Below are 22,785 nucleotides of genomic sequence, written 5' to 3'. Positions count from 1 at the left end.
ACAGGCTGGTTCATCCTTATTGGATGGTAAATTTCAATCACCGAGTTACAGGCTAATTCATCCTTATTGGATGATTCACCGAGAACTGTACGACGATGTAAATGGGACGATGATTTACAATGCACACATATCATGTTTGATGTTGTATGAACATGCCATTTCCAAAGTATCGTTTACCCTGAACTAACTGTGTGTTGTATTTTGTGTTGTTTAACCCGCACATAGAAAAACTCACTCTATAACTCACCCTTTAGTTCTATTCTTTCAGATTTGTTCGATAGAATTATTCTGGAACTTGGAAGATGGCTCAACGATGCATTTAGACTTTTGATCTTTATAGGGTTAGACTGAAATATTATGTATCTAGACTTTTGGTACTTTGTACTCATTGTTTTAGCATGCATTACCTTATAATTATGAAATTTAATGATTATTTATTTATGAGGTTATTAATTGTTTATCTATTTTACAAACTATTTTGATAACCATTTATGTTTTCATAAAAAATGAACATGTTTTATAAATTATCAATAAGTAATCTCCGAGATTCGATCAGAACATCTAGGACGAGTCTAAGTGTTACATTTAGTGATAACCAATTCATTTACGCTCCTAGCTACTTGTATTATATGGATCTCATTTGGAGGCAATGCACAGGAGTTCGATACAATGCAAGGGAAAAACCAACCAAACCATTGGAAGCTCATGAACTCTATGCAGGTATTAGCATTGGCAAATTTCATGTGCTTCATTTAGCTATATCTATCTACTTATCCATGTTTGTCGAATCCTCGACAGAATTTAATAGAACAAAGGATTAACCAGCAATGTTGCAGAGGGAAAACATAGTTGTTTCCAACTTGTAAGTTTCAACAAACCAAAAACATGTTTTTAGGAGCGTATAGTTTAACATTCCATGGATACCTATCAACTGGTAACTTTCTTTCTGAGAAGATGGTGCAGGTCGAGAGCATTGATCTTGCTAGCAAGTATGAAGTCGTTTTCCGTAAGTCCACCTATTCAGAAGGAATATTCACATTTGAACAATACGAGTTAGAGGAGAATTAAAGCCTTAGCTCCATCAAAGCTAGATAAAATTTGCCAGCTCCATCTCTCAACTCGTTTTAACAGTAAATACTAAATAATTAAAAAAAAACAAGATTAATGTCATGCTCGCAAATCATTCAAGAAACAGAGAACCTTTGCTTCTCATCTGGCATAAACAGGTAAAAGCCAGGTGATGAATGAACAAAGGAAAAATAAATACAAACCATCCTTGCCAAATGCACAAGTACAGGAAAAAACAAAGAATGAAATAAAAGAGGCAAAAGGAAGAACAAAAATTTAGAGTCTTTTCAAGGGCTAAATAATAGTTACCGACAGCATGAGTCCAAATTTCAACTGTTACATTGTTCCATCCGACCAGATGCAGATCTGGATGATGCCCTGCATTAACAACAATCCTTTCACTCATCCATGCAATGACCAAAATTTCCAAACAAGTCAATTACACGTTCATTTCCTTCATCAGAGATCTATATCGAGTAAAAATTATTACACAATGTACTTCAGCTTCAGCAATATCAGATATGAGCTGAAACATCTCCAGTCCTTTGCTGAAACTCTTTACTTTCCAAGACCTTTTTAGCTTCAATGTATCCCCTTCATTAACAAATTCCAACCATCCACCTGATCAAAACTTAGGCAGTAAAGGTAGCGGTTTATAATTAAAAAAATTAATAGATATTTTGAAGACATACCTTTGGGATTAATTTTCTTGCACTTTCTTCTGTCATAGACCGTAGATCCTTTGAGTTACACGGAACACACTTCTTAGTCGACAAATCTAACAAAGCAAATCAACCACATGAGGCAACAAGAACCATCCATTATGATCAAATATAATTTCATCAAAAATGTCAGAAACTAATGAGAGCCAATATGTAGAACTGCCACTACTGTAATACATAAAAAATACAGACCATCAAGCGAGGAAAAGAGTAACTATGCATCACAGCATATCATATAGGTTTAATACCCTAAAAAAGTAATGACACCTCAAAAATTAGGGATGGTTCCAAAAAAAGTCATTTATTAAGGACATAGACCAACTTAATCCCATCTCATAGCCTTTATTCATACTAAGTTCAGCTAATGAAGTTCAATCCTACATTTTAAACTCTGCATAGTCAAAATAAAGTGCAAGATCATATGAAAAGGCAAGAGAAATTGATGCTTTTGGCACCGAAAAAAGAATGCAGCATGGAAAAGTAAAGAAAGAAGTTAAGACAGTCTTAGGCTGCCAAAGAAATTGAGTTTAATTTCTACAATAAGAAAGAGCATGAAAGAATAGAAAATATATTTTTCAAAGAAGTCAAAATGAATTCTATCAAAAAAAAAAAGAAGTCAAAATGAGAAATAAATTTAACCATTGAACTAAGAGTGCATAATTTTTTTTTGTATGGCAGCTTGCTCACCAGAGAGTGGCGGTTAAGGAGGAATTATTGAAGAGAGGAGTGGCTGGGATCGAAGACCCCCTATGTCCGATGTGTCGTACATATGAAGAAACGGTTTCACAATTTTTTTTGCATTGTGAGATAGTATGGGGTCTGTGGTATAGATTTCTCAATTTATGGAATGTTTCTTTTGTGGTTCCTAAGAATATGATCGATTTCATTATTTTATGGGATGATTTACTACCGAAATCAAGCATTTGAAAATTCATTCCAAGGGCAGTGATGTGGACTGTTTGGAAATGCAGGAATGAGGTAATTTTTCAAAAAGGGAAAGTGGATGCAGTATTGCTTTTCTTTCTTGTTCGATTTAGAGCTACTACATGGTTTGGGGCTAGATTCAAGGATGTAAATATCCCGTTTGATTCCTTAGTGGGAGATTTAAAACTAGCTGATTCAGTAGGAAGACAGAACGAGGGCTGTTCTACTTCTTCGTGGTGGATGCATCCTCCTGATGGTTTCGTTAAACTTAATGTTGATGGTGCGATGGTGAGGGACTGGGATAAAGGAGGTATAGGTGGGCTGATTAGGGATAGCAGAGGTATTTTGATAAAATCGTTTTCAGAAAGGGTTGGGGGAGGTCCTCCTATAATGGCAGAATTATTGGCGATTAAGAAAGGACTGATTCTTATTGAAGAATTAGGAGCTGCCCTAAGTCAGAGGGTTATTTTAGAATCGGATTCAAGTACAGCACTGAAGTGGATTAAAAATCTGGACTTATGCATCCCTATGTTTCAGACTTTGGTGAAGGATATAGCTACTCGTATGGAAGGACTAGATATCATTTCAAGGCATGTTCTGAGAGCTGCTAATTGGGAAGCAGATAAGTTAGGTAAAGATGGAATAGGCTGATTAGTAGGTTATGGCTCTGGTATGTTAACGGGTACGGAAATGTTGTTTCCGTAGGGGGTTTGTTTAAGTCTTATGTATCAGTGTTATGTTGTATTAGTAGGTTATGGTTCTGGCTGTGTATTATTGTTCTGATTAATAAAGTTCATAGGCACTCTTTTCCTCCTTCCTATGTCCTTCATGTTACTGTTGCAAAATGGAGGGTACGAAGGGGGTTTTAATGAGGCCTAATTTTCTATAAAAAAAAAAGAGTGCATAATTTTCTCTCAACTTCCAATGTAAGAGTGATTAAAAAGCAGTCCATTCTAAGACCTTTTCAATCACCATTCCACAAAAAAATGCTAAAATCCATTCTCGAGAATATTATAAACTAAAAATGCATTTGGTTTGCCTCTTGCAAAAAATGTTCAAAAGGGAAGGTCTTAAATCTTTTCCAAAATGGTAAACTGCCATGATAACGAACAAAAAACACAGTCTAGATTCAGAAAGAAACAGATCAATAGTAATGTGGTTTTGCTTCATACTATCAACATTATACGATGATGGTCTATGGTCATTGTTTACAACGCACCTCTATCAGTGCTAGTGCAATACGTTCTAAATTCATAAATAGAGATCGTATTTGATGATATTCCTATACGATCACGAAAAATCTCAGTCACTTGAGTACCGGAACTGCATATAAGTAGAAAACATATCTTCATACAATAACATTCTCTAACAAGTTAGCAAGACAAATTATTTCAACTTTACTATATCCCTCACTAGTATTCCAATATCACAAAATCAAAAGAAACTAAGATCAAGTTCAGCTAGTAATAACTTATACGATAGCAGTATATTAATTTATTAAGATACCCTCAAAATAACTCGATTTAAAAAAAAATAACACGTAACCGAAACTCTAGATTAAGATACAATTGAAAAGAAACAAGTTTATATAAACCCTAACCAAGGGAAAACCTAAACGAATTTAGCGTATAAGCTTAGAAGCAGCAATAAATCTCAATACCTGACTAAAAGACAAATTTTCAGGGAAATTACCGTCCATGAGAGCCGGAAAGGATTTGAAGCGAGCAAAAAGGCAGCTCAAAATGAAAAAAGAGAAGAAAGTAAAAGCAGATATATTACAAGGAAAGTGAGAGGAAGAGAGCTTGGAATGTATGAGTAAAGTACCCGAGATTTAGAGAGAGAGAACTGGAGTTCGTAGCATTCGTGCGATCATTTCTCAATCTTTGACGGTTTCAATTTTAAACCCCACAAAAGAAAATCAAATGAACCCGTACAAAAAAATTTCCAGATACTTTGCTCCCTATTTATTCAGTATTTACATTATTTTTTATTAAAATAAAATTTTAAATTATAATCTTTTACTTTAAATATTTAAATTGTCTTCTAATTAAAATAAATATTTGAATTTTGTGACACGTCAATATCTCATTTCTCAATCTAGTTTTGAAGGTATTGAGAATTGAATTTCTTGACATTATAAAAAAATTAATATTATTTTTAAGGGATTGAGAACTTTTTAGAAGATCATGAGTTCAATTTTCAAGATGTTTAAAAATAAATTTTATTTTTTTAACCTGGGGAGTGAGTTAACAATAAGTTAACTGAAGTATCAAAAAGTAATGATGTTGATAGTTTAAGGAATAATATAAATTATCTTAAAGTTTAAGGATTAATTTAAATTTGAATTATAGTTTGAGGATTAATATAAAATATTTTAAAGTTTAGGGTTTAATTTAAAATGAGTGTCATAGTTTGGGGACTTCTCGTACAATTATCTCCCAATAATAATAGTGATAAAATTAAAAAATAGAATAAATTATGCATTTAGTAACTAAACTACCAATTTTGATAAGTTTAAATACATAAACTTTCAATTTTTCAAAATCATACCCAAAGTTTAGTTTTTATTTCATTTTTGTATCCAATTCAAAATTTAACCTTAAGTTATGAATTTTTTTTGAAAGTTTAGGTACTAAAATATACCAAAATTGATAGTTTAGGTACTAAATACGTTAAATTTTTAACGAAATGTACTAAAAATGAAACAAAAATTGAACATTAAGTATGTTTTTTGAAAAAATTAAAAGTTTACTAAAACATATTAAAATTGATAGTTTAGATACTAAATCATAGTTTACCCTAAAAAATAATTGTTTAAATTATATCTCTTCTTCGTTATCATTCTTAGTGTCTTCTCTCTCACAATCATTAAAAAAATCTATCAATCACTCAAAATGTAACACATAGCACACTTATATTTTTTTTTTAAATAAAAACTCAATTTTTTTTATAAAATAAATTTAAATTTTACTAAAATCTAAAAATATCATAAACTCTTGTTATTATTGTCGATCATCATTAATTGTCGCTAACGTCGAATGTCCACCCACCTATAGTTCTTCATCTACTAATCAACTATCACCCTTATCATCTTTTGAATCCTCTAATTTCTTTAATACATAAATCTCTAATCGGCCGAAAACTCATAGACGATAATAAAAGAAAGGGTTAACTACTTCAAATACCACTGACCTTTAGACTTGGGCTCGTTTATGTCACCGACGTTTCAATTATGTCAATTTTAACACTGACATTTATGTTTAGCTACAATTATGACACTCCGCCATTAATCCATTAACAAAACGATGACATGGTAACTCTGCGCCGTGACAGTGATGATGTTGCCCCCTCACCAAAACGACGTCGTTTTATTAGACTCGTTTGGTGAAAAATTGCATTCCAAACAATTTGAACTAAAGCTCTTCATGAGCAATGTCAAACACCCAACCACCAAGTTAACTTAAGAACTTGTTATAATCTTAACAAAACTAATATATATGTTTAATAGTAGTTGAATACTTTCATCTTCATCATCGATTCAAATCTATAGCTTTAGTGATGCTAATCAACTGCTCGACGAAATGCCAAGATTAGTGAAATTAAATATTTTTGAAAACACACATCTTCATTTCCTACTTGTTCGAACTAACTAGGAAGATGAACCTTAACCACAGGTTAATTGTCGTTAACGGTTAACAGATTAAGTGGTGTGATATTTGATATAATCATATATTTGATCCTTATTATTTACATATTCTCTCAATTTAGTCATACTTTTAATAAATTAAAATAAATTTAATCATCCAATTGAATGATGTCACATATCACTGGTGTCATGTGTCGTGCTTCGTGTCACCATTCGGTTGGAGGACTGACTTTATTTTAATTTAATATATTTATTTTCCACCAATTTGCTTTGTTTTGTTAAATTAAAATAAAATTAGTCTTCCAACTTATTAGCGACACATGACACAACGAGTGATAACAATGACATGTGGCATCATTCGATTGACGGATTAAATATATTTTAATTTATTAAAAGTATGACTAAATTGAGAGAATATGTAATAGCAGAGACCAAATGTGTGATTATACTAAAATATTTAACGGTAGTTAACTCGGGTGACTACATCATAATTAAATAAGAAAGAAGGTGATCATATCTTATGTATTTTGAAATCAATGACCAAAAGTGGACAACACACAAATATAAATGATAATTCATGTAGTTAACCCTTTTCTTTAATGACAAATAAGATACTTAAAATAGTTATAGATTAAACACTCGATTAAAAAAATTTAAACACTTAAAATATATAGTTTTAACATTTATTTTTTTAATTAGTCCTAATAATAATTTGGTAAATGATATATTTAGTATCTAAACTATCACTTTTATTCCGTTTTAGTACTTAAATTTTATTTTTTTAAATTATACCTAACATATAATTATATATGTAGAAGAAGAAAAAAACCCATTTTGATTTTAGGGTTTTACTCTCTTAGATAAGTCCACTAATATTCCACATTTCCACATATAATGATGATGTGGATAATGAAAGCATACGTGGAATATTAAAAATAAAGGGAAAACTATTTCAAGTCATTGGTGCGTTAATTTTTTAATGATGGGTACTAAATTGAAATCTGAACTAAATGTTGATTACAATTTCGAAAAAGATAAAGTTTAGGTATTGAAAGAAAATAAATGTGATAGTTTAGGAACTAAACCTGTAGTTTACCCATAATAATTTCATTCACCTAATCCGTCGCTCGTCCGTTTTTTCCCCGTCGCTTAAAACCCTCCATTTGCAGCTCTGACGGACATTAGTAAACCAAAAAACCCATCGTTTCCGAGAAAATATTTCCAAAAGAGAAAAAAAAATGGTCACCTTTCTTCCTCTCTTTCAACTACGCAGTCTTTCTGTTTTCAATTATACGAAATTTAAATAATTTTTCCCAATTTGCGTTTCAGAGATCTTCCTTGGCTGGGTTCAGTTTATCCATAGGGCAGATCTAAACTTATTTTACTCGCATTTGAATTTAATTTCCCCTGTAATATTTAATTTTCAAACAGCTAGACTCCGATTCGAGCTCTTTCTTTTAGATCTAACTTCCAAATGAACTCAATTTGAATACCGGAGAAACTTTTGAACTCGGAACTGATTTGAAACTGTAGTTATTTATTTCTTACTTCTGATTAGCTGTGTTAGTTCTTAGCTGAATGCATTGTTATTTTGATGGGAAAAAATGATTCTTTAATGAGCTTTAGTGATCTTGTTTGTAGGAGTTATGCCCTTTAATTAAAAACATCCTTCTTTTGGATTCCGAAGGGAAACGTATAGCTGTTAAGTATTATTCAGATGACTGGCCAACCAATGCTGCTAAGGAAGCCTTTGAGAAATCTGTGTTCACCAAAACTCAGAAGACTAATGCCCGTACCGAAGGTAAACTAGTTTTGGAACAGAATGCATATTTTTAATTCAGATTTCAGATAGATTTGTTTAGAAAATGATGAGTTAACCAATTCAATTGGATTTTTGAACTTAAACAGTTTCTAGCCTGATCATGAAGGTTACCAAGAATATGGAATTGAACTTTGTTTTCATTGTTTCTTTATGGTGAATGGTAGAGCACCCTGGTTGACATTGGTGTATCTGTTGGTTCACTTCATATTGCTATTCTAACATGGTGCTTTTGTGTTGTGTTTGCAGCTGAGATAACAATGTTTGATGACTATATTGTTGTGTACAAGTTTGTCCAAGACCTTCACTTTTTTGTCACTGGAGGCGAAAATGAAAATGAGATTATCTTGGCCGCAGTACTTCAGGGTTTTATTGACGCAGTTGGACTTCTCTTAAGGTTTTTCCATGATACTTTCCTGCTTCAACCTTTCCATCTTGTGATATATGTGTGCTTGTATGTGATATCACCATGCTGAATTTTGTTTTCCTTACCACTTGTTCCAGAGGCAACGTGGACAAGAAGGAGGCTTTGGAGAACTTAGATATCATTTTGTTATGCATTGATGAGATTGTTGATGGCGGGTATGAATTATCATTCATTCTACTACTGTAGTTTAACGAATCTCTTGGTAAACACTTTTACTTTTGTGATTATTAAGGTATCTATGGACTATGGTATATTTCTGAGTTTGATCAGCAAACATATAAGATGTATTACAATTCAAAGTTTGACATGCAATGGACTAATCGTCGGTCAACGAAAGTTGGTTGTTGCAAGATTGCGATTATAGTCTATAGACATGATATTCCACTGATATTACATTAAACCAAGAAAGTTGCTGGCCTGATTTGTCTCGCAGTCCTTTTCACCCCTTAAATTCCATGGAGAGAGATGATAGACTAGGTCAAACATCTGCATGCATCTGCATTAGTCACACACATTTTATTTTTGTCCTATAAATACCATTGAGGATGGAGATGGTAGACTAGGTTAAACATCAGCATGCATCTAATCTAATCACACATTTTAACACATTTTTTTAGTCAAATAACAAAAGAACCAAGGGAAAAGAAAGGTGAAGAGAAGTCACAAGAAGCAACTGTCCTGTGAATATGCTTCGATGGAGATGGTAGGCTAGGTTAAACATCAACATATCACACATTTTCTTTTATCATATAACAAATAACCAAGTGAAAAGAAAGGTGAAGGAAAGTCACAAGAAGCAACGGTCCCGTCCCGTGAATATACTTTGATGGTGATGGTAGACTAGGTTTAACACCAGGACGCATCTGCACTAATCACTAATTTGAAAAGATTTTCTTTCATCCTATAACAAAAGAACCAGGGGAAAAGTAGCAACTGTCCCAAGAATATTGATGTAAGGTGATCTACACGCTTTGATGGAAGAGGGTAGATAGCCTTATTGTGCCCCGATCTAGGATTGACAAGTATTGATGTCCTTGAATTATAAGCTTGGGCTGCAAATAAGATAAGAAAGAAAGAAGATTAATATTGGAATAATAAATGGAAGAATAAGATAAATGATGAAATGAAATAGTAGGGATAGAGATGGCTGCGGAAATGATGGTCTTGATGGATGAAGTTGATAGTGTTGATGTTGAAATGGAGATGGTATTGTTGTTGTATCTCAAACATGCCAAAGATGAAATAGTGCTAAGGAGCACAATCCCGGTCTTCACAAACTTGTTTGAGAGGTGGTGATAGTGTCATCAACCCTCTAGATATTAATCTAGGAATTTTGGAATCAGGATGGAAGGAATGACGCCACAAGTATAGGAATTATACTTGTTTAATCGATAAAGTTCACAAAGAACTTTGAAGAGAAATTAACTCACAAGAGTAAATTTTATATATGAGATGAGATGAGTACAAATGATGGCAAGCAAGCCACTCTATTTATAGGAAAATGAGAGGGCTTGGCCGAATGGTTACATGATGTTTCGGCTAGATACATGACTTTATGAAGATACATAATGCTTTAAAAAGAAAGAACATGTCTATAGGCTTGGTGTTGGTTCGGCTATCCCTTCATAAAGGGACTTGATGATTCGGCTAAGGATGGAAAGGCATCTCCCTTGACCGAATGGGCATGCTTGTTCATCTTGGCGCCATTTGCTCCTCTTTGGCCGAATGGTGATGTACCTCCTTATGTTGGCGCCAAATGCTCTCATGTGCATATCATGTGTTGTGGCCGAATATGTATGAAGCTTTATATCATGTCCCATGGTGATTTAAGCCTCCAATGATTACAAGGTCTTCACCAACATGCTCTTAGATGTAAAGGCATCTTCATGGGCAGCAACATTCATGAAAGGTCACTGAAGATACTAATTTTTTACCCATATTAATTTATTTATTATTATAATAATTATAATAATTATTATTATTATAATTATTATTATTATTATTATTATTATTAAATATATATATATATATATATATATATATATAATAATAAAAAATTACAAGCCAAATTTCCGGCCCAAACCAAACTGAAACCCAAAAGATTTAGGGTTTCAGTTAGGGTTTTCTAACCCTAGCCCCATGCGCAGCCGCCTCTGCCTCCAGCCGCCTCTGCCTCCAGCCGCCTCAGCCAACGGTTCATGCGCAACCGCCTCTGCTGCCAGTGCCACGCCTCCATCGAAGCCTCCAGAAGACCCAGATGGCCACCCACGTTACTACTCTAGCAGTGAGTCACCACATAGTTCGGTGACTCACCGAAATCCGCTCTTCGGACCGGTCCGATGGCCACACCGGTGATGGCTATAAAGCCATCACCCCATCTGCGAGCAAAGAGGAACACAGGGAGAGACAGAAAATACACAGAGAAGAGAAATACAGAGAAACAAAATACTAAAAAAAAGCTACCAACGATCTCAACAACAACGCAGCAAAGAAACAGAAAAGAAAGAAAAAGGAAGAAGAAAAACTTACCGAGGAAGCCCCGACCACCGGATCTCACCAAAACCTTCGAAAAACCGAAGGTATATTTCTTAGATTTGCTCCGATCGGGAGCCGTTTAAAAGAAAAGATCATCGGAACCGTCATTAGGACGGTCCGATCTACGTTTCAATGTAAAAAAAATTATTCCGGCCACCGAAGACGGTGGCCGGCGGCGGGATCCACGCCGGCAAGCGGCTGCCGGCCGGAGAGCCTCTCTCTTTTCTAGAGAGAAGCGAGAGAATTTCTTTCTCTCAGAAAAGAGAGAGATAGGGAAGAGAGAAGAAATGAAGCTGGCCCTTCGGGCCAGCTGATTTTGGGCTTAAATAGCCCTTCCCGAACGACGCCGTTTTGGGAAGGGCTATTCGTGTAATTAATAATAGTTAAATCCTTTCCGCAGTCCTCCGAATTTGTAAACTTTACATTTTAGTCACTAAATCGAATTTATAATCCTTTTAATTTGATCTCTAAATTTTAATTTTATTTATTTTAGTCCTTTATATTAAAATAATATATTTAGGATAAATAACAGATTTAATCCCTTAATTTTAATAAATAATATTTTAATCCCTAGTTTATATTTTTAATCTTATATTCGAATTTTAAATAATTTTATTTTAGTCACTAAATAAATAAATTAAAGAAATAGCATGTTTAATCCCTATAATTTTGATTAATTATGAATTAGGTTTTTAATTTTATTTTTACTATAATTTAGTCATTTATTTTAAATGTTTTCATTTATTTTATTGCTTTTAAATATATCGTTCTAATTGTATTTTTATTGTTTTAATTTTACTTGTTTATATTTTAAATATTTTTATTCATAAATATATATATATAATAATAATTTATTTTTAAATAAATTATTTTAATATTTATTTTTCAATATCGAAGAAAAGGACAGTCTTAATACAACTGGATGTCCTATTCTGGTATTTTAAAATTTAAAAAAATTATAAAAAATATTATTTAATTTAAATTACTATTTATCAATATCAAAGAAAAGAGCTGTCTTAAGGCACCTAGAAGTTCTTTTCCGATATTTTTAAATATTTTTTATAATTTTGAAATAATAGGATTATAAATTAAATATATTTTGAATTTTTTTAAATTTTTAATAATAGAGACAATTTATAATTAAAAAAGTACCAATTTTGGGCGTTGTAGGGGTGCTAATCCTTCCCTAAACGTAATCGACCACGAATCCCTTTTTATTATTAAAAAGAACGAATTTTTGGTTACAAACGCAGATCAGTTCATTTTTATTGGTGTTTTCTTAAAACTCTTTTAAAAAAAATAATAATTTTTAGGTATTCGACCTACCTGACCCAAAAGGCCGATGGCGACTCCCAAATTATTTTCAAAACCATTTATTCACATAAATTTTCCCGCCAAGTAAAAAATTTGTGCCCGGACGAAAACCGGTTACGACAGTCACAATGTTTGAGAAAGGTAACCCTTCATGTTTGAGCTACTTATGGTGTGAATGAGGTAAAGGTGAGCTGGCCATAGGTGACTTGTAGTATAGTGAACATTGTGGCAGCTCCTTGTGAAAAGGTACCTCTTGAGGTGGCAACTATTCGCGAAAAGGTATGATTTCACAAATTTTGACTTAGGACATATTTGAAGTGTCCTAAGTGGTGATGATGATGGTGCAGCTTCCCAGCTGAAATGAGGTCATCTTGTAGCTCAAATCTTCAGCTCAATCCAGGTATGAGCTCACGGCCTCTAGACCACTTTTCACCAATTTGCTCCTTATTGTCACGGACTTAATCGCTCAATAAGCCTCGTGCGGCCTTAGCTCCTTTTCGCCCCTCGCGATAGCTAAGTCAGCCTCACTCGAACTCGTGCTAGAGAAAGGATTGACAAGGAAACAAAAGAAGAAAGGAAAGAACTTAGAGAGAAAGCTTGTTGAATGCTTGAATGCTTACAACTCTTGGATGATTTACAAATGAGGATTCTACACCTATTTATAGCATCCCACCTCCTCAATGGACGATGGAGATTGATTTGATCCTACGGTAGGGAGAGATTCTCTAGAATTCTCCATTATTTCCTACCTAACATGGAAGACTCTAGAATGCTTCTAGAATATGTACAAGTCTTGAGTGTTCTAGAATAATCTACACTATTCTATCAACCTCCAAGACCAAATGTGGCCCAACATAGCCAAAATAGCCAAAGTGGGGAAAAGGCCCAATTTCGTGACATTCTCCCCCACCTATTCTGGCGTCGTCCTCGTCGCCTCGTACGCTTTGAGATGTTCTTCGAACTGCCACAAGTCTTCAGCTAGCTCCCATGTTGCCTCGGACTCTGGTAGCCTTTCCACTTGATTAAATACTCGGTACGCGGTGGACTCCTCTTGCGGACCGTCCTGCTTGTGAGCACCGTTTCCACCTCTTTGTCATAAGACTTGGTTACTACGGGAGGTGCTCGATGCGAATACCCTCGGCTTGGGTCTTCTTTGTCGGCATGATATGGCTTGAGCATACTTACATGGAAGACCGGATGAATCTTAAGTGTACTTGGCAAGTCTAAGCGATAAGACACTTTTCCCACCTTGGCAAGTACTTGGAATGGTCCCTCGTATCTTCGTATTAGTCCTTTGTGAACGCTTCGGAGGGCTTTGAATTGTTGTGGCAAAAGCTTCACAAAGACTAGGTCTCCAACGGAGAACTCTCGATGTCGCCTCTTCTCGTCCGCCCATTTCTTCATCTTCTTTCGTGCTTTCTCCAGACATGCGCGGCGATGTCGGCGTTCTCCTCCCATGACTTAGCCATCTTGGCGCCCCGGACTCTTACCCTCGTCAGTGGCATTGTCAATGTGTGCGGCGTGAGCGTTGTTGTCCGGTCGCAAGCTCGAACGGACTCCGGCCTGTGGCTTCACTTCGCTGCAAGTTATAAGAGAATTGGCGACGTCTAGCAATTTAGCCCAATCTCGCTGGTTAGCACTCACAAAGTGCCGCAATAACACTCCAACAAGGAGTTCACCCGTTCGGTCTGCCCATCAGTTTGAGGGTGAAAGCTTGTGGAGAAATTTAACTCGGTGCCAAGGAGCTTGAACAATTCCGTCCAAGGCGTCCGGTAAATCGAGGGTCTCGATCACTGATGATGCTCCTTGGTAGGCCCCAATGCTTTACGACATTCTTGAAGAATGCTCGCGCGGCCTCCTCCGCAGTGCAATCCTTGGGGCATGGTATGAAAGTCCCATACTTAGAAAATCGGTCCACGACGACCATGATCGAACCGTATCCCTCGGACTTGGGTAATGCACTAATGAAATCCAAGGTGATCGCATCCCAAGGTCTTTGGGGAACTGGTAAAGGTTCCAGTAATCCGTAGGCTGTCGGTTCTCCCACTTGTCTTGTTGGCACACAAGACAAGTCTTCACGTAAAGCTCCACGCTATCCTTCATATGGGGCCAAAAGTATGCCGTCTCTAGCAATGCCATAGTGCGCTTTGACCCGGATGACCAGCCCACTTGGTGTCGTGACACTCTTTGACAAGATCTCGCCTTAAGTTGTTCCACTTTGGAACATAGATTCGTCGTCCCTTGGTGTAGAGCAGACCGTCCTCTACCCAAAAACCGTTGGGTTTTGCCATCGCTAGCCAGCTTTACTAATTCTCTTGCCATTGGATCTTGCTCAAGGCCCTCCTTGATGCGCTCCAACACGGTTCCCTTGGCTAGAGAGATCGCGGCGAGCTCCGCCTTTCGACTTAAGGCATCGGCTACAACGTTGGCTTTGCCTGGCTTATATTCCAACGTGTAGTCGAACTCGGCTAGGAAGTCTTGCCACTAGCTTGTTTTGGTGATAGCTTCTTCTGGGTTTGAAAGTAACTCGTCGCCACGTTGTCGGTCTTGATGGTGAAGTGCGCACCGAGTAAGTAATGTCTCCATACCCGCAAGCAATGGATGATGGCTGTCATCTCCTTCTCTTGCACGTGTACCGCCTCTCGGTGTCATTCAGCTTGCGGCTCTCAAATGCTATCGGATGTCCCTCTTGCATTAATACTCCACGATAGCGAAGTCGGATGCATCGGTATGCACCTCGAACGGCATGGTAAAGTCGGTAAGGCCAAGACAGGTTCTTGGCTAACTGCTGCCTTAGGTTCTCAAAGGCCTTTTGACATTGTTCGGACCACCCCATGCCTTCCCCTTCTTGAGTAGGTCCGTTAATGGTGATGCTCGCGCCGAGTAACCCTGTATAAACCGGCGATAATAATTTACTAGACCAAGGAAGGACCTCATCTCACTTACCTTGGTCGGCGGTTCCCACTCGGTTATGGCCTTGATTTTGTTCCTGTCCATTAATAGCTTCCCGTGGCCGATTACATGTCCAAGGAAGTGTACCTCCTCGGTGGCAAACGTGCACTTTTCCTTCTTGACGTACAGCTCGTTTTCTCGAAGTATCTTGAACACAATCCTCAAGTGGTCTCAATGTTCTCTGATGGAGTTACTGTATACCACGATATCGTCCAAGTACACCACCATGAACTGGTCCAAGTACGGTTGGAAGAGCTTGTTCATGAGCGTGCAAAACGTCGCCGGTGCTTGGTTAGACCAAAGGGCATGACCAACCACTCGTACGATCCGTATCGGGTGATGCATGCGGTCTTTGGCTCGTCGCCTTCTGCTATCCGAACTTGGTAGTAGCCCTTTTGCAAGTCCATCTTTGTGTACACCTTGGCTCCTCCAAGTCTGTCAAATAAATCGGCAATCAAAGGGATCGGGTAGCGATTTTTAATGGTTACCTTGTTAAGTGCCCGGTAATCGACGCACATGCGCAATGACCCATCGTGCTTCTTTTGGAAGAGTACCGGTGCGCCATACGGTGCCTTCGAAGGTCGAATCATTCCCATATCTACTAGCTCCTTGAGTTGCCTTCGAAGTTCCTCAAGTTCGGGTGGGGCCATTCGGTAGGGTGCCAGGGCAGGCGGCTTGGCACCAGGTTCCAACTCGATCTTGTGATCCACCTCACGCCTCGGGTGGAAGTTTATTTGGTAACTCGGGCGGCATCAGTCTTTGTTCCTCTAAGACTTCACGGATGATCAATGGTAGGTCATCCGTTTTTCTCGATCTTGTCATCTTCCTTAGCATGGCCAAATAAGTAATGTCCCCTTTCTTGATGCCTTTACCAAGTTGTATGGCCGAGAGTGTGTGGCATCTCGCCTTGCTCTTTCGGTGCCTCGACCGTGGGGATCATGCAAGGAGACCCTTTCTCCAAGATGCAAACAGAACTAAAGGAAGGCATAGGGATAGCGGTTACCTGTCGGAGAAAGTCTAACCCCAAAACGACCTTAAAGTCATCCATGGGAATGACAGAAAAGTTCACTTGGCCCTTCCAAGTGCCTAAGCGTAGCTCGACCCCTCGTGCCACGCCATAGAGTGTACAGCTTGTGTGTTTACCGTCTTGAGCCATCCTGTGCTCCCAGTGTACTTTAGGCCCAAACGGTTGGCTTCGTCTTTAGACACGAAATTGTGGGTAGCTCCCGTGTCCACCATGGCTCTTGTCGGCTTTTCGTTGATCACTGCTTCCACATACATGAGCCCATTACTCGATGTTGGTGTCAATGGCTTGGCCTTCAAGGCGTTTAGAACTTGGAGTGACCCCATCTCGGCTTGAGACTCTGTGTCTTGACGATCGACGATGGCAGACAATGAACCAAGTTTGGGACAGCTACTCATCGGATGCGGTCCTTTACACAAGAAGCATCCTCCTTTGGGAACGAAGGCCTTTTTCTTCTCTTCATAGTCCCTTCGCCCCGGACGTCGATCACGATCTCCTCTTTAGCTTGTGGCCTTCGGTGATCTCGGTCTCGGTTTCCTTGGTAATTCTCCCGCCGTTCTCCCCCACCTTTGGCTGGATACTTATCTTTATTTTTCGTTGCATTGGTGTGGGATAGGGTTGGAAGTCGACGAGTGACTCGGCGATGGCAATGGCCTCATCAACCGTTTTAATGTCCCGACGGTGCATCTCTTGCTTGGCCCATCCTTGTATCCGTCATGAAGTAGAACAAGAGATCTTCTTCGAACATATTGGAATTTGAAGCATAAGAGTTGTGAACTCTTTCACATAGTCCCGCATAATACCCCGTTGCTTCAACTCCCGTAATTTCTTGCGAGCCTCGTAGACCACATTCTCGGGATAAAAGTGCTTCTTGAGTTCTTTCTTGAACTCATCCCACGTATCTACCCGACAAGCTCCTCGCTCAATGTCGGCATGTTTCCTACGCCACCATAACATAGCAGTATCGGAAAGATATAAGGCAGCGGTCTTACCTTGGCGGCCTCGTCGTTAAGGCCGATTCCCTCGAAGTATTGCTCCATCCGCCATAGGTAGTTTTCGACTTCCTTGGCGTCTCTTGCCCCGTTGAACCCTTGTGGCTTGGGGCACTCGACCTCGGGGTGGAGACATGGTTAGCGCTCCCGCTAACGGCGGGCTCTTGCAGAGCGTCAAGTCCTCCCGCATCCCCTCGATGCTTTCACGACGGCTTGGATCATATCCTCTAGTTGTATGAACCGAGCTTCCACCTCGTTGTTGGTCTCTTCGGCATTTCCTTTGAGTGTGTCAACTTGCTCCAAGACATGGTCCTCCAACGTCTTGAAGTCGTGTTGGACCTCTCCAGCTTCTCGCCAAACTCTGCCACCATCGGTTCTATGGAAGCGCTCTCGCGGGCCTTACTTTGGTCCCTCTTCTTATTCTTTGTTGGGTGCAGCTTCTCTTCCACGTTCCTCACAACAGTCGACTCGTTCGAATTTCCGGCCATTCCTACAATACACGTGCACGATATTGACGCCTTTACTGGCTCTGATACCAACTGTCACGGACTTAATCGCTCAATAAGCCTCGTGCGGCCTTAGCTCCTTTTCGCCCCGCGATAGCTAAGTCAGCCTCACTCGAACTCGTGCTAGAGAAGGATTGACAAGGAAACAAAGAAGAAAGGAAGAACTTAGAGAGAAAGCTTGTTGAATGCTTGAATGCTTACAACTCTTGGATGATTTACAAATGAGGATTCTACACCTATTTATAGCATCCCACCTCCTCAATGGACGATGGAGATTGATTTGATCCTACGGTAGGGAGAGATTCTCTAGAATTCTCATTATTTCCTACCTAACATGGAAGACTCTAGAATGCTTCTAGAATATGTACAAGTCTTGAGTGTTCTAGAATAATCTACACTATTCTATCAACCTCCAAGACCAAATGTGGCCCAACATAGCCAAAATAGCCCAAAGTGTGGGGAAAAGGCCCAATTTCGTGACATTATGCTCTCTTAATCGTTCCCATGTAAGTATCCTTGCTGTTGCATGCTTCATTTAGCTCCAATGTAGCTCCCAAGTATAGGCCGAATGTACCTACATGCATAACATAAAGAAATAACTAAGTATATAAAATATAAGTATAATATAAGAAGTGAACATAGTATATAATAACTTATATCTCATATAGTAATGAGTTATTATAATAACCATAGATATTATATATATGAAAATAACTATATTATAACATTTGAAATAAATATATATATATATATGTGTAAAGTTAGAAAGTTTCTTCCCTTGTAAGGATGGAATAGCCATGGTAAACATGATGCTGAATTGGATCACATCAAATATGCTTGTAATTTTACTCAACTGTTTGTTGTTTCTGCAGTATCATTCTTGAAACTGATGCAAATGTCATTGCGGGGAAGGTTGCTAGTCATAGTATGGATGCTGGAGCTCCTTTGTCTGAGCAGGTATATGATCCTTGTTCTTGAAATGAGCAAATCGTTGTTCCTCTGTTTTGTCTTTTTGGTTATTTCTTCCACAAGAAAGCGGAAGCGAGTGCTTTTCTTCCACAAGTGAAATCCAAGTATTGCCTCATATTAACAAATTTGGTGTTGTGCAGACGATAACGCAAGCATTGGCGACTGCGCGTGAACATCTTACAAGATCTCTCCTCAAATGATGAGTGCCTAGAAAAAGGAGAGGACAGATACTATATATTTGTAAGCATACTACACCGGACGTGCTTAGCATGATTTTGTTTTTCTTTTGGTGCAGTGGAAATGCTTAATCTGAGCTTTGCTTTCATGAAATTGAAGCGATGGTGCCATTTGATATGTTTAAATGTCATTTTTTTTGTGTTTAAAATTGTTTTTGTTAAATTAGATATATAATTCGTTTCTTATTTTCAGCTCTTCTGTTAAAAAATATCTAAGGAATATGTGACATGTGAGGTGTGATACATGTTCATTTTCTTCTTTTCTCTTTTTCCATTTTCTAGGGAAACAAACAAAAAAATTTACAAGGGGAGAATTCTAAAAATTTATTTATTTTTTAAAAAATCGAATTCATTAGTCTCAACACTTTGATTATGATAACATATCTATTTTCATGCATCAATTTCGATTTTTGTGTCTTTATTCTCTTTTCTGAAATAAAACGTCACGAGTTCTAAAAGTTCTCCCAAACACTTTGATTTGATTAACTCTCAAAATTTAGTTTCAAATCACTTCGATTTCGTTTGTAACGGTGGGCTGGATCAAAAAAAAAGGTTGCATGACTCATCAAATTGAGGATACAACTTGAAAATAATTATGGAATGAACGTTAAACACCTATTTTGATAGTTTTCGTAAGTACTTGTATTCATTTTGATTCGAATATACAATTCTTTGTAATAAGGTTCAGGGTTTGGACAAATCAACATATTCGTACTCGACACTTACATTCAACATATATTTGAACATAAGAAAATGGGGACCAAATTCCTAGAAAATGAGGGGAATCTTCAGAGGTTTGACTTGGCATATACCACTCAGTTGAATGGCATATCCAAAACATTTTACTCCATTAATGTCATCTTCTTCCTAAAGTAGCTATGAAGCCAATGGTAATTAAATCTTACAAATAATACTCTTGAATCTTTACAGCCATCAGCCAAGGAAATACATCTGTTTTGGAAACAAAGATAGCTGTAGCTGTGGAGTTGAGGAATTACAGTGCAATTATCCTCTGCCAAAAATGCTTATTTTCATGCCCTGTTATGTTTTGCCAAAGCAGATTCGCCTTGCCATTGCTACATTTTCTCTTTGTAAATCTCTACACGTCAGGTTTCAAAGCAGATTTCTAGCATAATATGTGGGCTTCTGTTTTCCTTTTTAATTTGTTGCAGTGTATTTGTATAGAATGAAGAACTTTAAAATGAATTCCGTGATTACTGGCTGCATGATATTTTATCAATAAGAGATTGTTGACTGCAAGGCAAATCTCCTTCGGTAAGACATAATTATGCAATAACATAGGCAAAGGAGAATAGCACTGTAGTACCTCAACTTCACATGGAATCTTTACTTCTGAAATGGTTAAACCATGATTTGAGGAGTACCTGGAACATAGTATACAAATAATTATTAGAGCACACCTATCTTTAATATTAAATTTTTGTAATAAATATATACGGGGTACGTTCATATTTATTTAAAAATATATATTATCAACAAAATTTGAGAATTAACATTTTAGTAATAATTTTCATTATAATATACTCTTCTAATGACTTTGGCTTGATGATGAGGGTGTCAAAGATATCAAAACACTTGACGAGTTTATTAATTTAACCTATGGAGATGAACTTCGACTCTAAATCCTTAGATCTTGTTAGAGATTGGAAATCTTCTTCATCCCTTGACATCGAAGACCCTCAATTGCCGGTGTTTGTGCCTGAAGATCCAGCCATTAACTCCAATGAGATGAAGTTGCAAAGAGAAATGGCGGCCGACTTCAATGTCGATTCCTGTGGAGTTGAGATGATGACAGTAGACAAGGACACAAGGTGGTCATCATCCTACCATAAACCGCAATCGGACGCTAGCTCCAATTATTTCAAACCGAATTTTGGTTGATGAGAGCATGAGATGCTCTTGATGATTCAATTTTTCAAGGGTAAACTACAGAACGGAACTCAACACCTGATCCCAACTCGGTTTGGGGTGTAATATTTTCATTGAACCACTCCGAAATTGGATTATACCATTCATCAAGTCGTCAAGTCATCATTTCCCAGTTTTGCTGATCTGACAGACCAGTCCAAGACCTTTTTTTTCTTAGGTGTTGGAAAAGTCAAAATTGGGGTTAAGAAAAATTAATTAAGGGAGCACCGATTCAAAAAGGGTGGGCACCGAATTCGGTGCCCAATTTTTATTGAAAATAAAAATAGAGAAATTATATTTTAGTCCTTGTACACTTTAGGGTATTTACAAGATTAATCCTTAAACTTCAACTATAAATACCCTAACTCATTTAGCTTCAAAATCATCCCAAATCATTTCTTTCTTCCACTACTAAAGAGTTTAGAGAGTTTTCTTATGAGTTGTGAGTGTTTTGTAAACACCTGTAAATTTTCTCTCTTTAGTAAAAGATCTGTAGCAATCCGGAGACGTAGGCATAATTGGCTGAACTCCGTTATCAATTTCAAGTATTATTTTTCGCTTTTATTTCACATTCTCACTAATATGGTTATAGGAAAATTACTCGTTTATTTCCCAACAACTGGTATAAGAGCTTTTGGTGGTAAATTTTATCAATTTTTCTGCGAGGTTACTATTCATCACTATTCACATGAATAGCGAGTTTCGTGAATAGTAAAAATTTGGTCGTCGATACGAATTTGTCGACAGAGGTGTTCTAATATACAGTGGTTCACAGAAATTGTAAGAAACGATCCAAACGAAGCCAAATTCGAGTGGGAGCAATGACTGCAGACGAAGGGAATGTGAAAATTGAGAAATTTGATGGTGCGGATTTTGACTTTTGGATGATGCAGATTGAAGATTTTCTGTACCAGAAAAATCTATATCAATCTCTCTCAGGAAAGCAACCAGAGGGCATGAAGAATGAAGACTGGGCTATTCTCGACAAACAATCCCTCGGAGTTATCCGAATGACGTTGTCCCGAAATATTGCTTTCAATATAGCAAAGGAAAAGACCACGGCGGGTCTTATGGCGACTCTCTCCAGTATGTATGAGAAGTCATCAGCCTCGAACAAAGTTCACTTGATGAGACGATTATTCAAATTGCAAATGGCGGAAGGGGCATCAGTGACTCAACATCTAAATGAACTCAACACAATCACAAACCAGTTGAGTTCCGTGGAAATTGAATTCGATGATGAAGTTCGAGCTTTAATTCTCCTTTCATCTCTACCAGATAGTTGGAATGCTACTGTTACAGCAGTCAGCAGCTTGTCGGGAAACATATATTGAAATTCGACGATGTTCGGGATCTGGTATTGAGTGAAGAAATTCGACAGAGAGAATCGGGTGAAGCATCAAGATCCTCAGCCTTGCACACAGAGTCTAGAGGGAGAACTTCAGAAAGAAATTCAAATCGTGACAGATCAAAATTCAGAAGGAGAAAATCAAGAATGGGAAAGAAAGATTTTAACTGTTATAATTGTGGCAAGAATGGTCACTTTAAAAGAGATTGTCGAGCACCGAAGAAAGATACTGATGCACAAGAATCTGCCAACATGACAGAGGAGTCAGGTGATGCCATGATTCTAAGCGTCAACAGTCCGATTGAATCATGGATCTTTGATTCAGAGGCATCTTTCCACTCCACCCCATGCCAAGAAATCATGAAGAACTATAT

General features: G+C 37.5%; 1 protein-coding gene and 2 long non-coding RNA genes across 3 annotated transcripts; 1 reads left to right on the top strand and 2 right to left on the bottom strand.

Annotated features, from left to right (window-relative positions):
* Positions 1-798: 798 nt before the first annotated feature.
* LOC120218154 lies at positions 799-1,491 on the bottom strand. The gene is made up of 2 exons (XR_005525214.1): positions 1,378-1,491; positions 799-1,016 (listed from the first exon to the last, which is right to left on the bottom strand). It is a non-coding gene; the product is annotated as an uncharacterized LOC120218154 (long non-coding RNA).
* A 2,127-nt stretch (positions 1,492-3,618) lies between these two features.
* Positions 3,619-4,642, bottom strand: LOC120218159. Its single transcript, XR_005525215.1, has 3 exons — positions 4,539-4,642; positions 4,407-4,450; positions 3,619-4,037 (listed from the first exon to the last, which is right to left on the bottom strand). It is a non-coding gene; the product is annotated as an uncharacterized LOC120218159 (long non-coding RNA).
* A 2,834-nt stretch (positions 4,643-7,476) lies between these two features.
* On the top strand, positions 7,477-19,221 carry LOC120218143 (coatomer subunit zeta-2-like). Its single transcript, XM_039215114.1, has 6 exons — positions 7,477-7,601; positions 8,002-8,161; positions 8,429-8,576; positions 8,684-8,761; positions 18,802-18,886; positions 19,039-19,221. The coding sequence occupies exons 1-6, from the start codon at positions 7,599-7,601 to the stop codon at positions 19,096-19,098; spliced, it is 534 nt and encodes a 177-aa protein (XP_039071045.1). The 5' UTR covers positions 7,477-7,598; the 3' UTR covers positions 19,099-19,221.
* Positions 19,222-22,785: the final 3,564 nt, after the last annotated feature.

Source organism: Hibiscus syriacus, unplaced genomic scaffold (assembly GCF_006381635.1).
Source record: "Hibiscus syriacus cultivar Baekdansim isolate YM2019G1 unplaced genomic scaffold, ASM638163v2 tig00000773_pilon, whole genome shotgun sequence".
Taxonomy (NCBI): Eukaryota; Viridiplantae; Streptophyta; class Magnoliopsida; order Malvales; family Malvaceae; genus Hibiscus; species Hibiscus syriacus.
This window is presented reverse-complemented; position numbering and strand designations above follow the sequence as displayed.

Excerpts from the sequence above, each read along its gene's own strand:
- LOC120218143 (XM_039215114.1), top strand. Across the intron at positions 8,162-8,428 it reads GACTAATGCCCGTACCGAAG|CTGAGATAACAATGTTTGAT; the intron begins GTAAACTAGTTT and ends TTGTGTTTGCAG. Across the intron at positions 8,577-8,683 it reads GCAGTTGGACTTCTCTTAAG|AGGCAACGTGGACAAGAAGG; the intron begins GTTTTTCCATGA and ends CACTTGTTCCAG.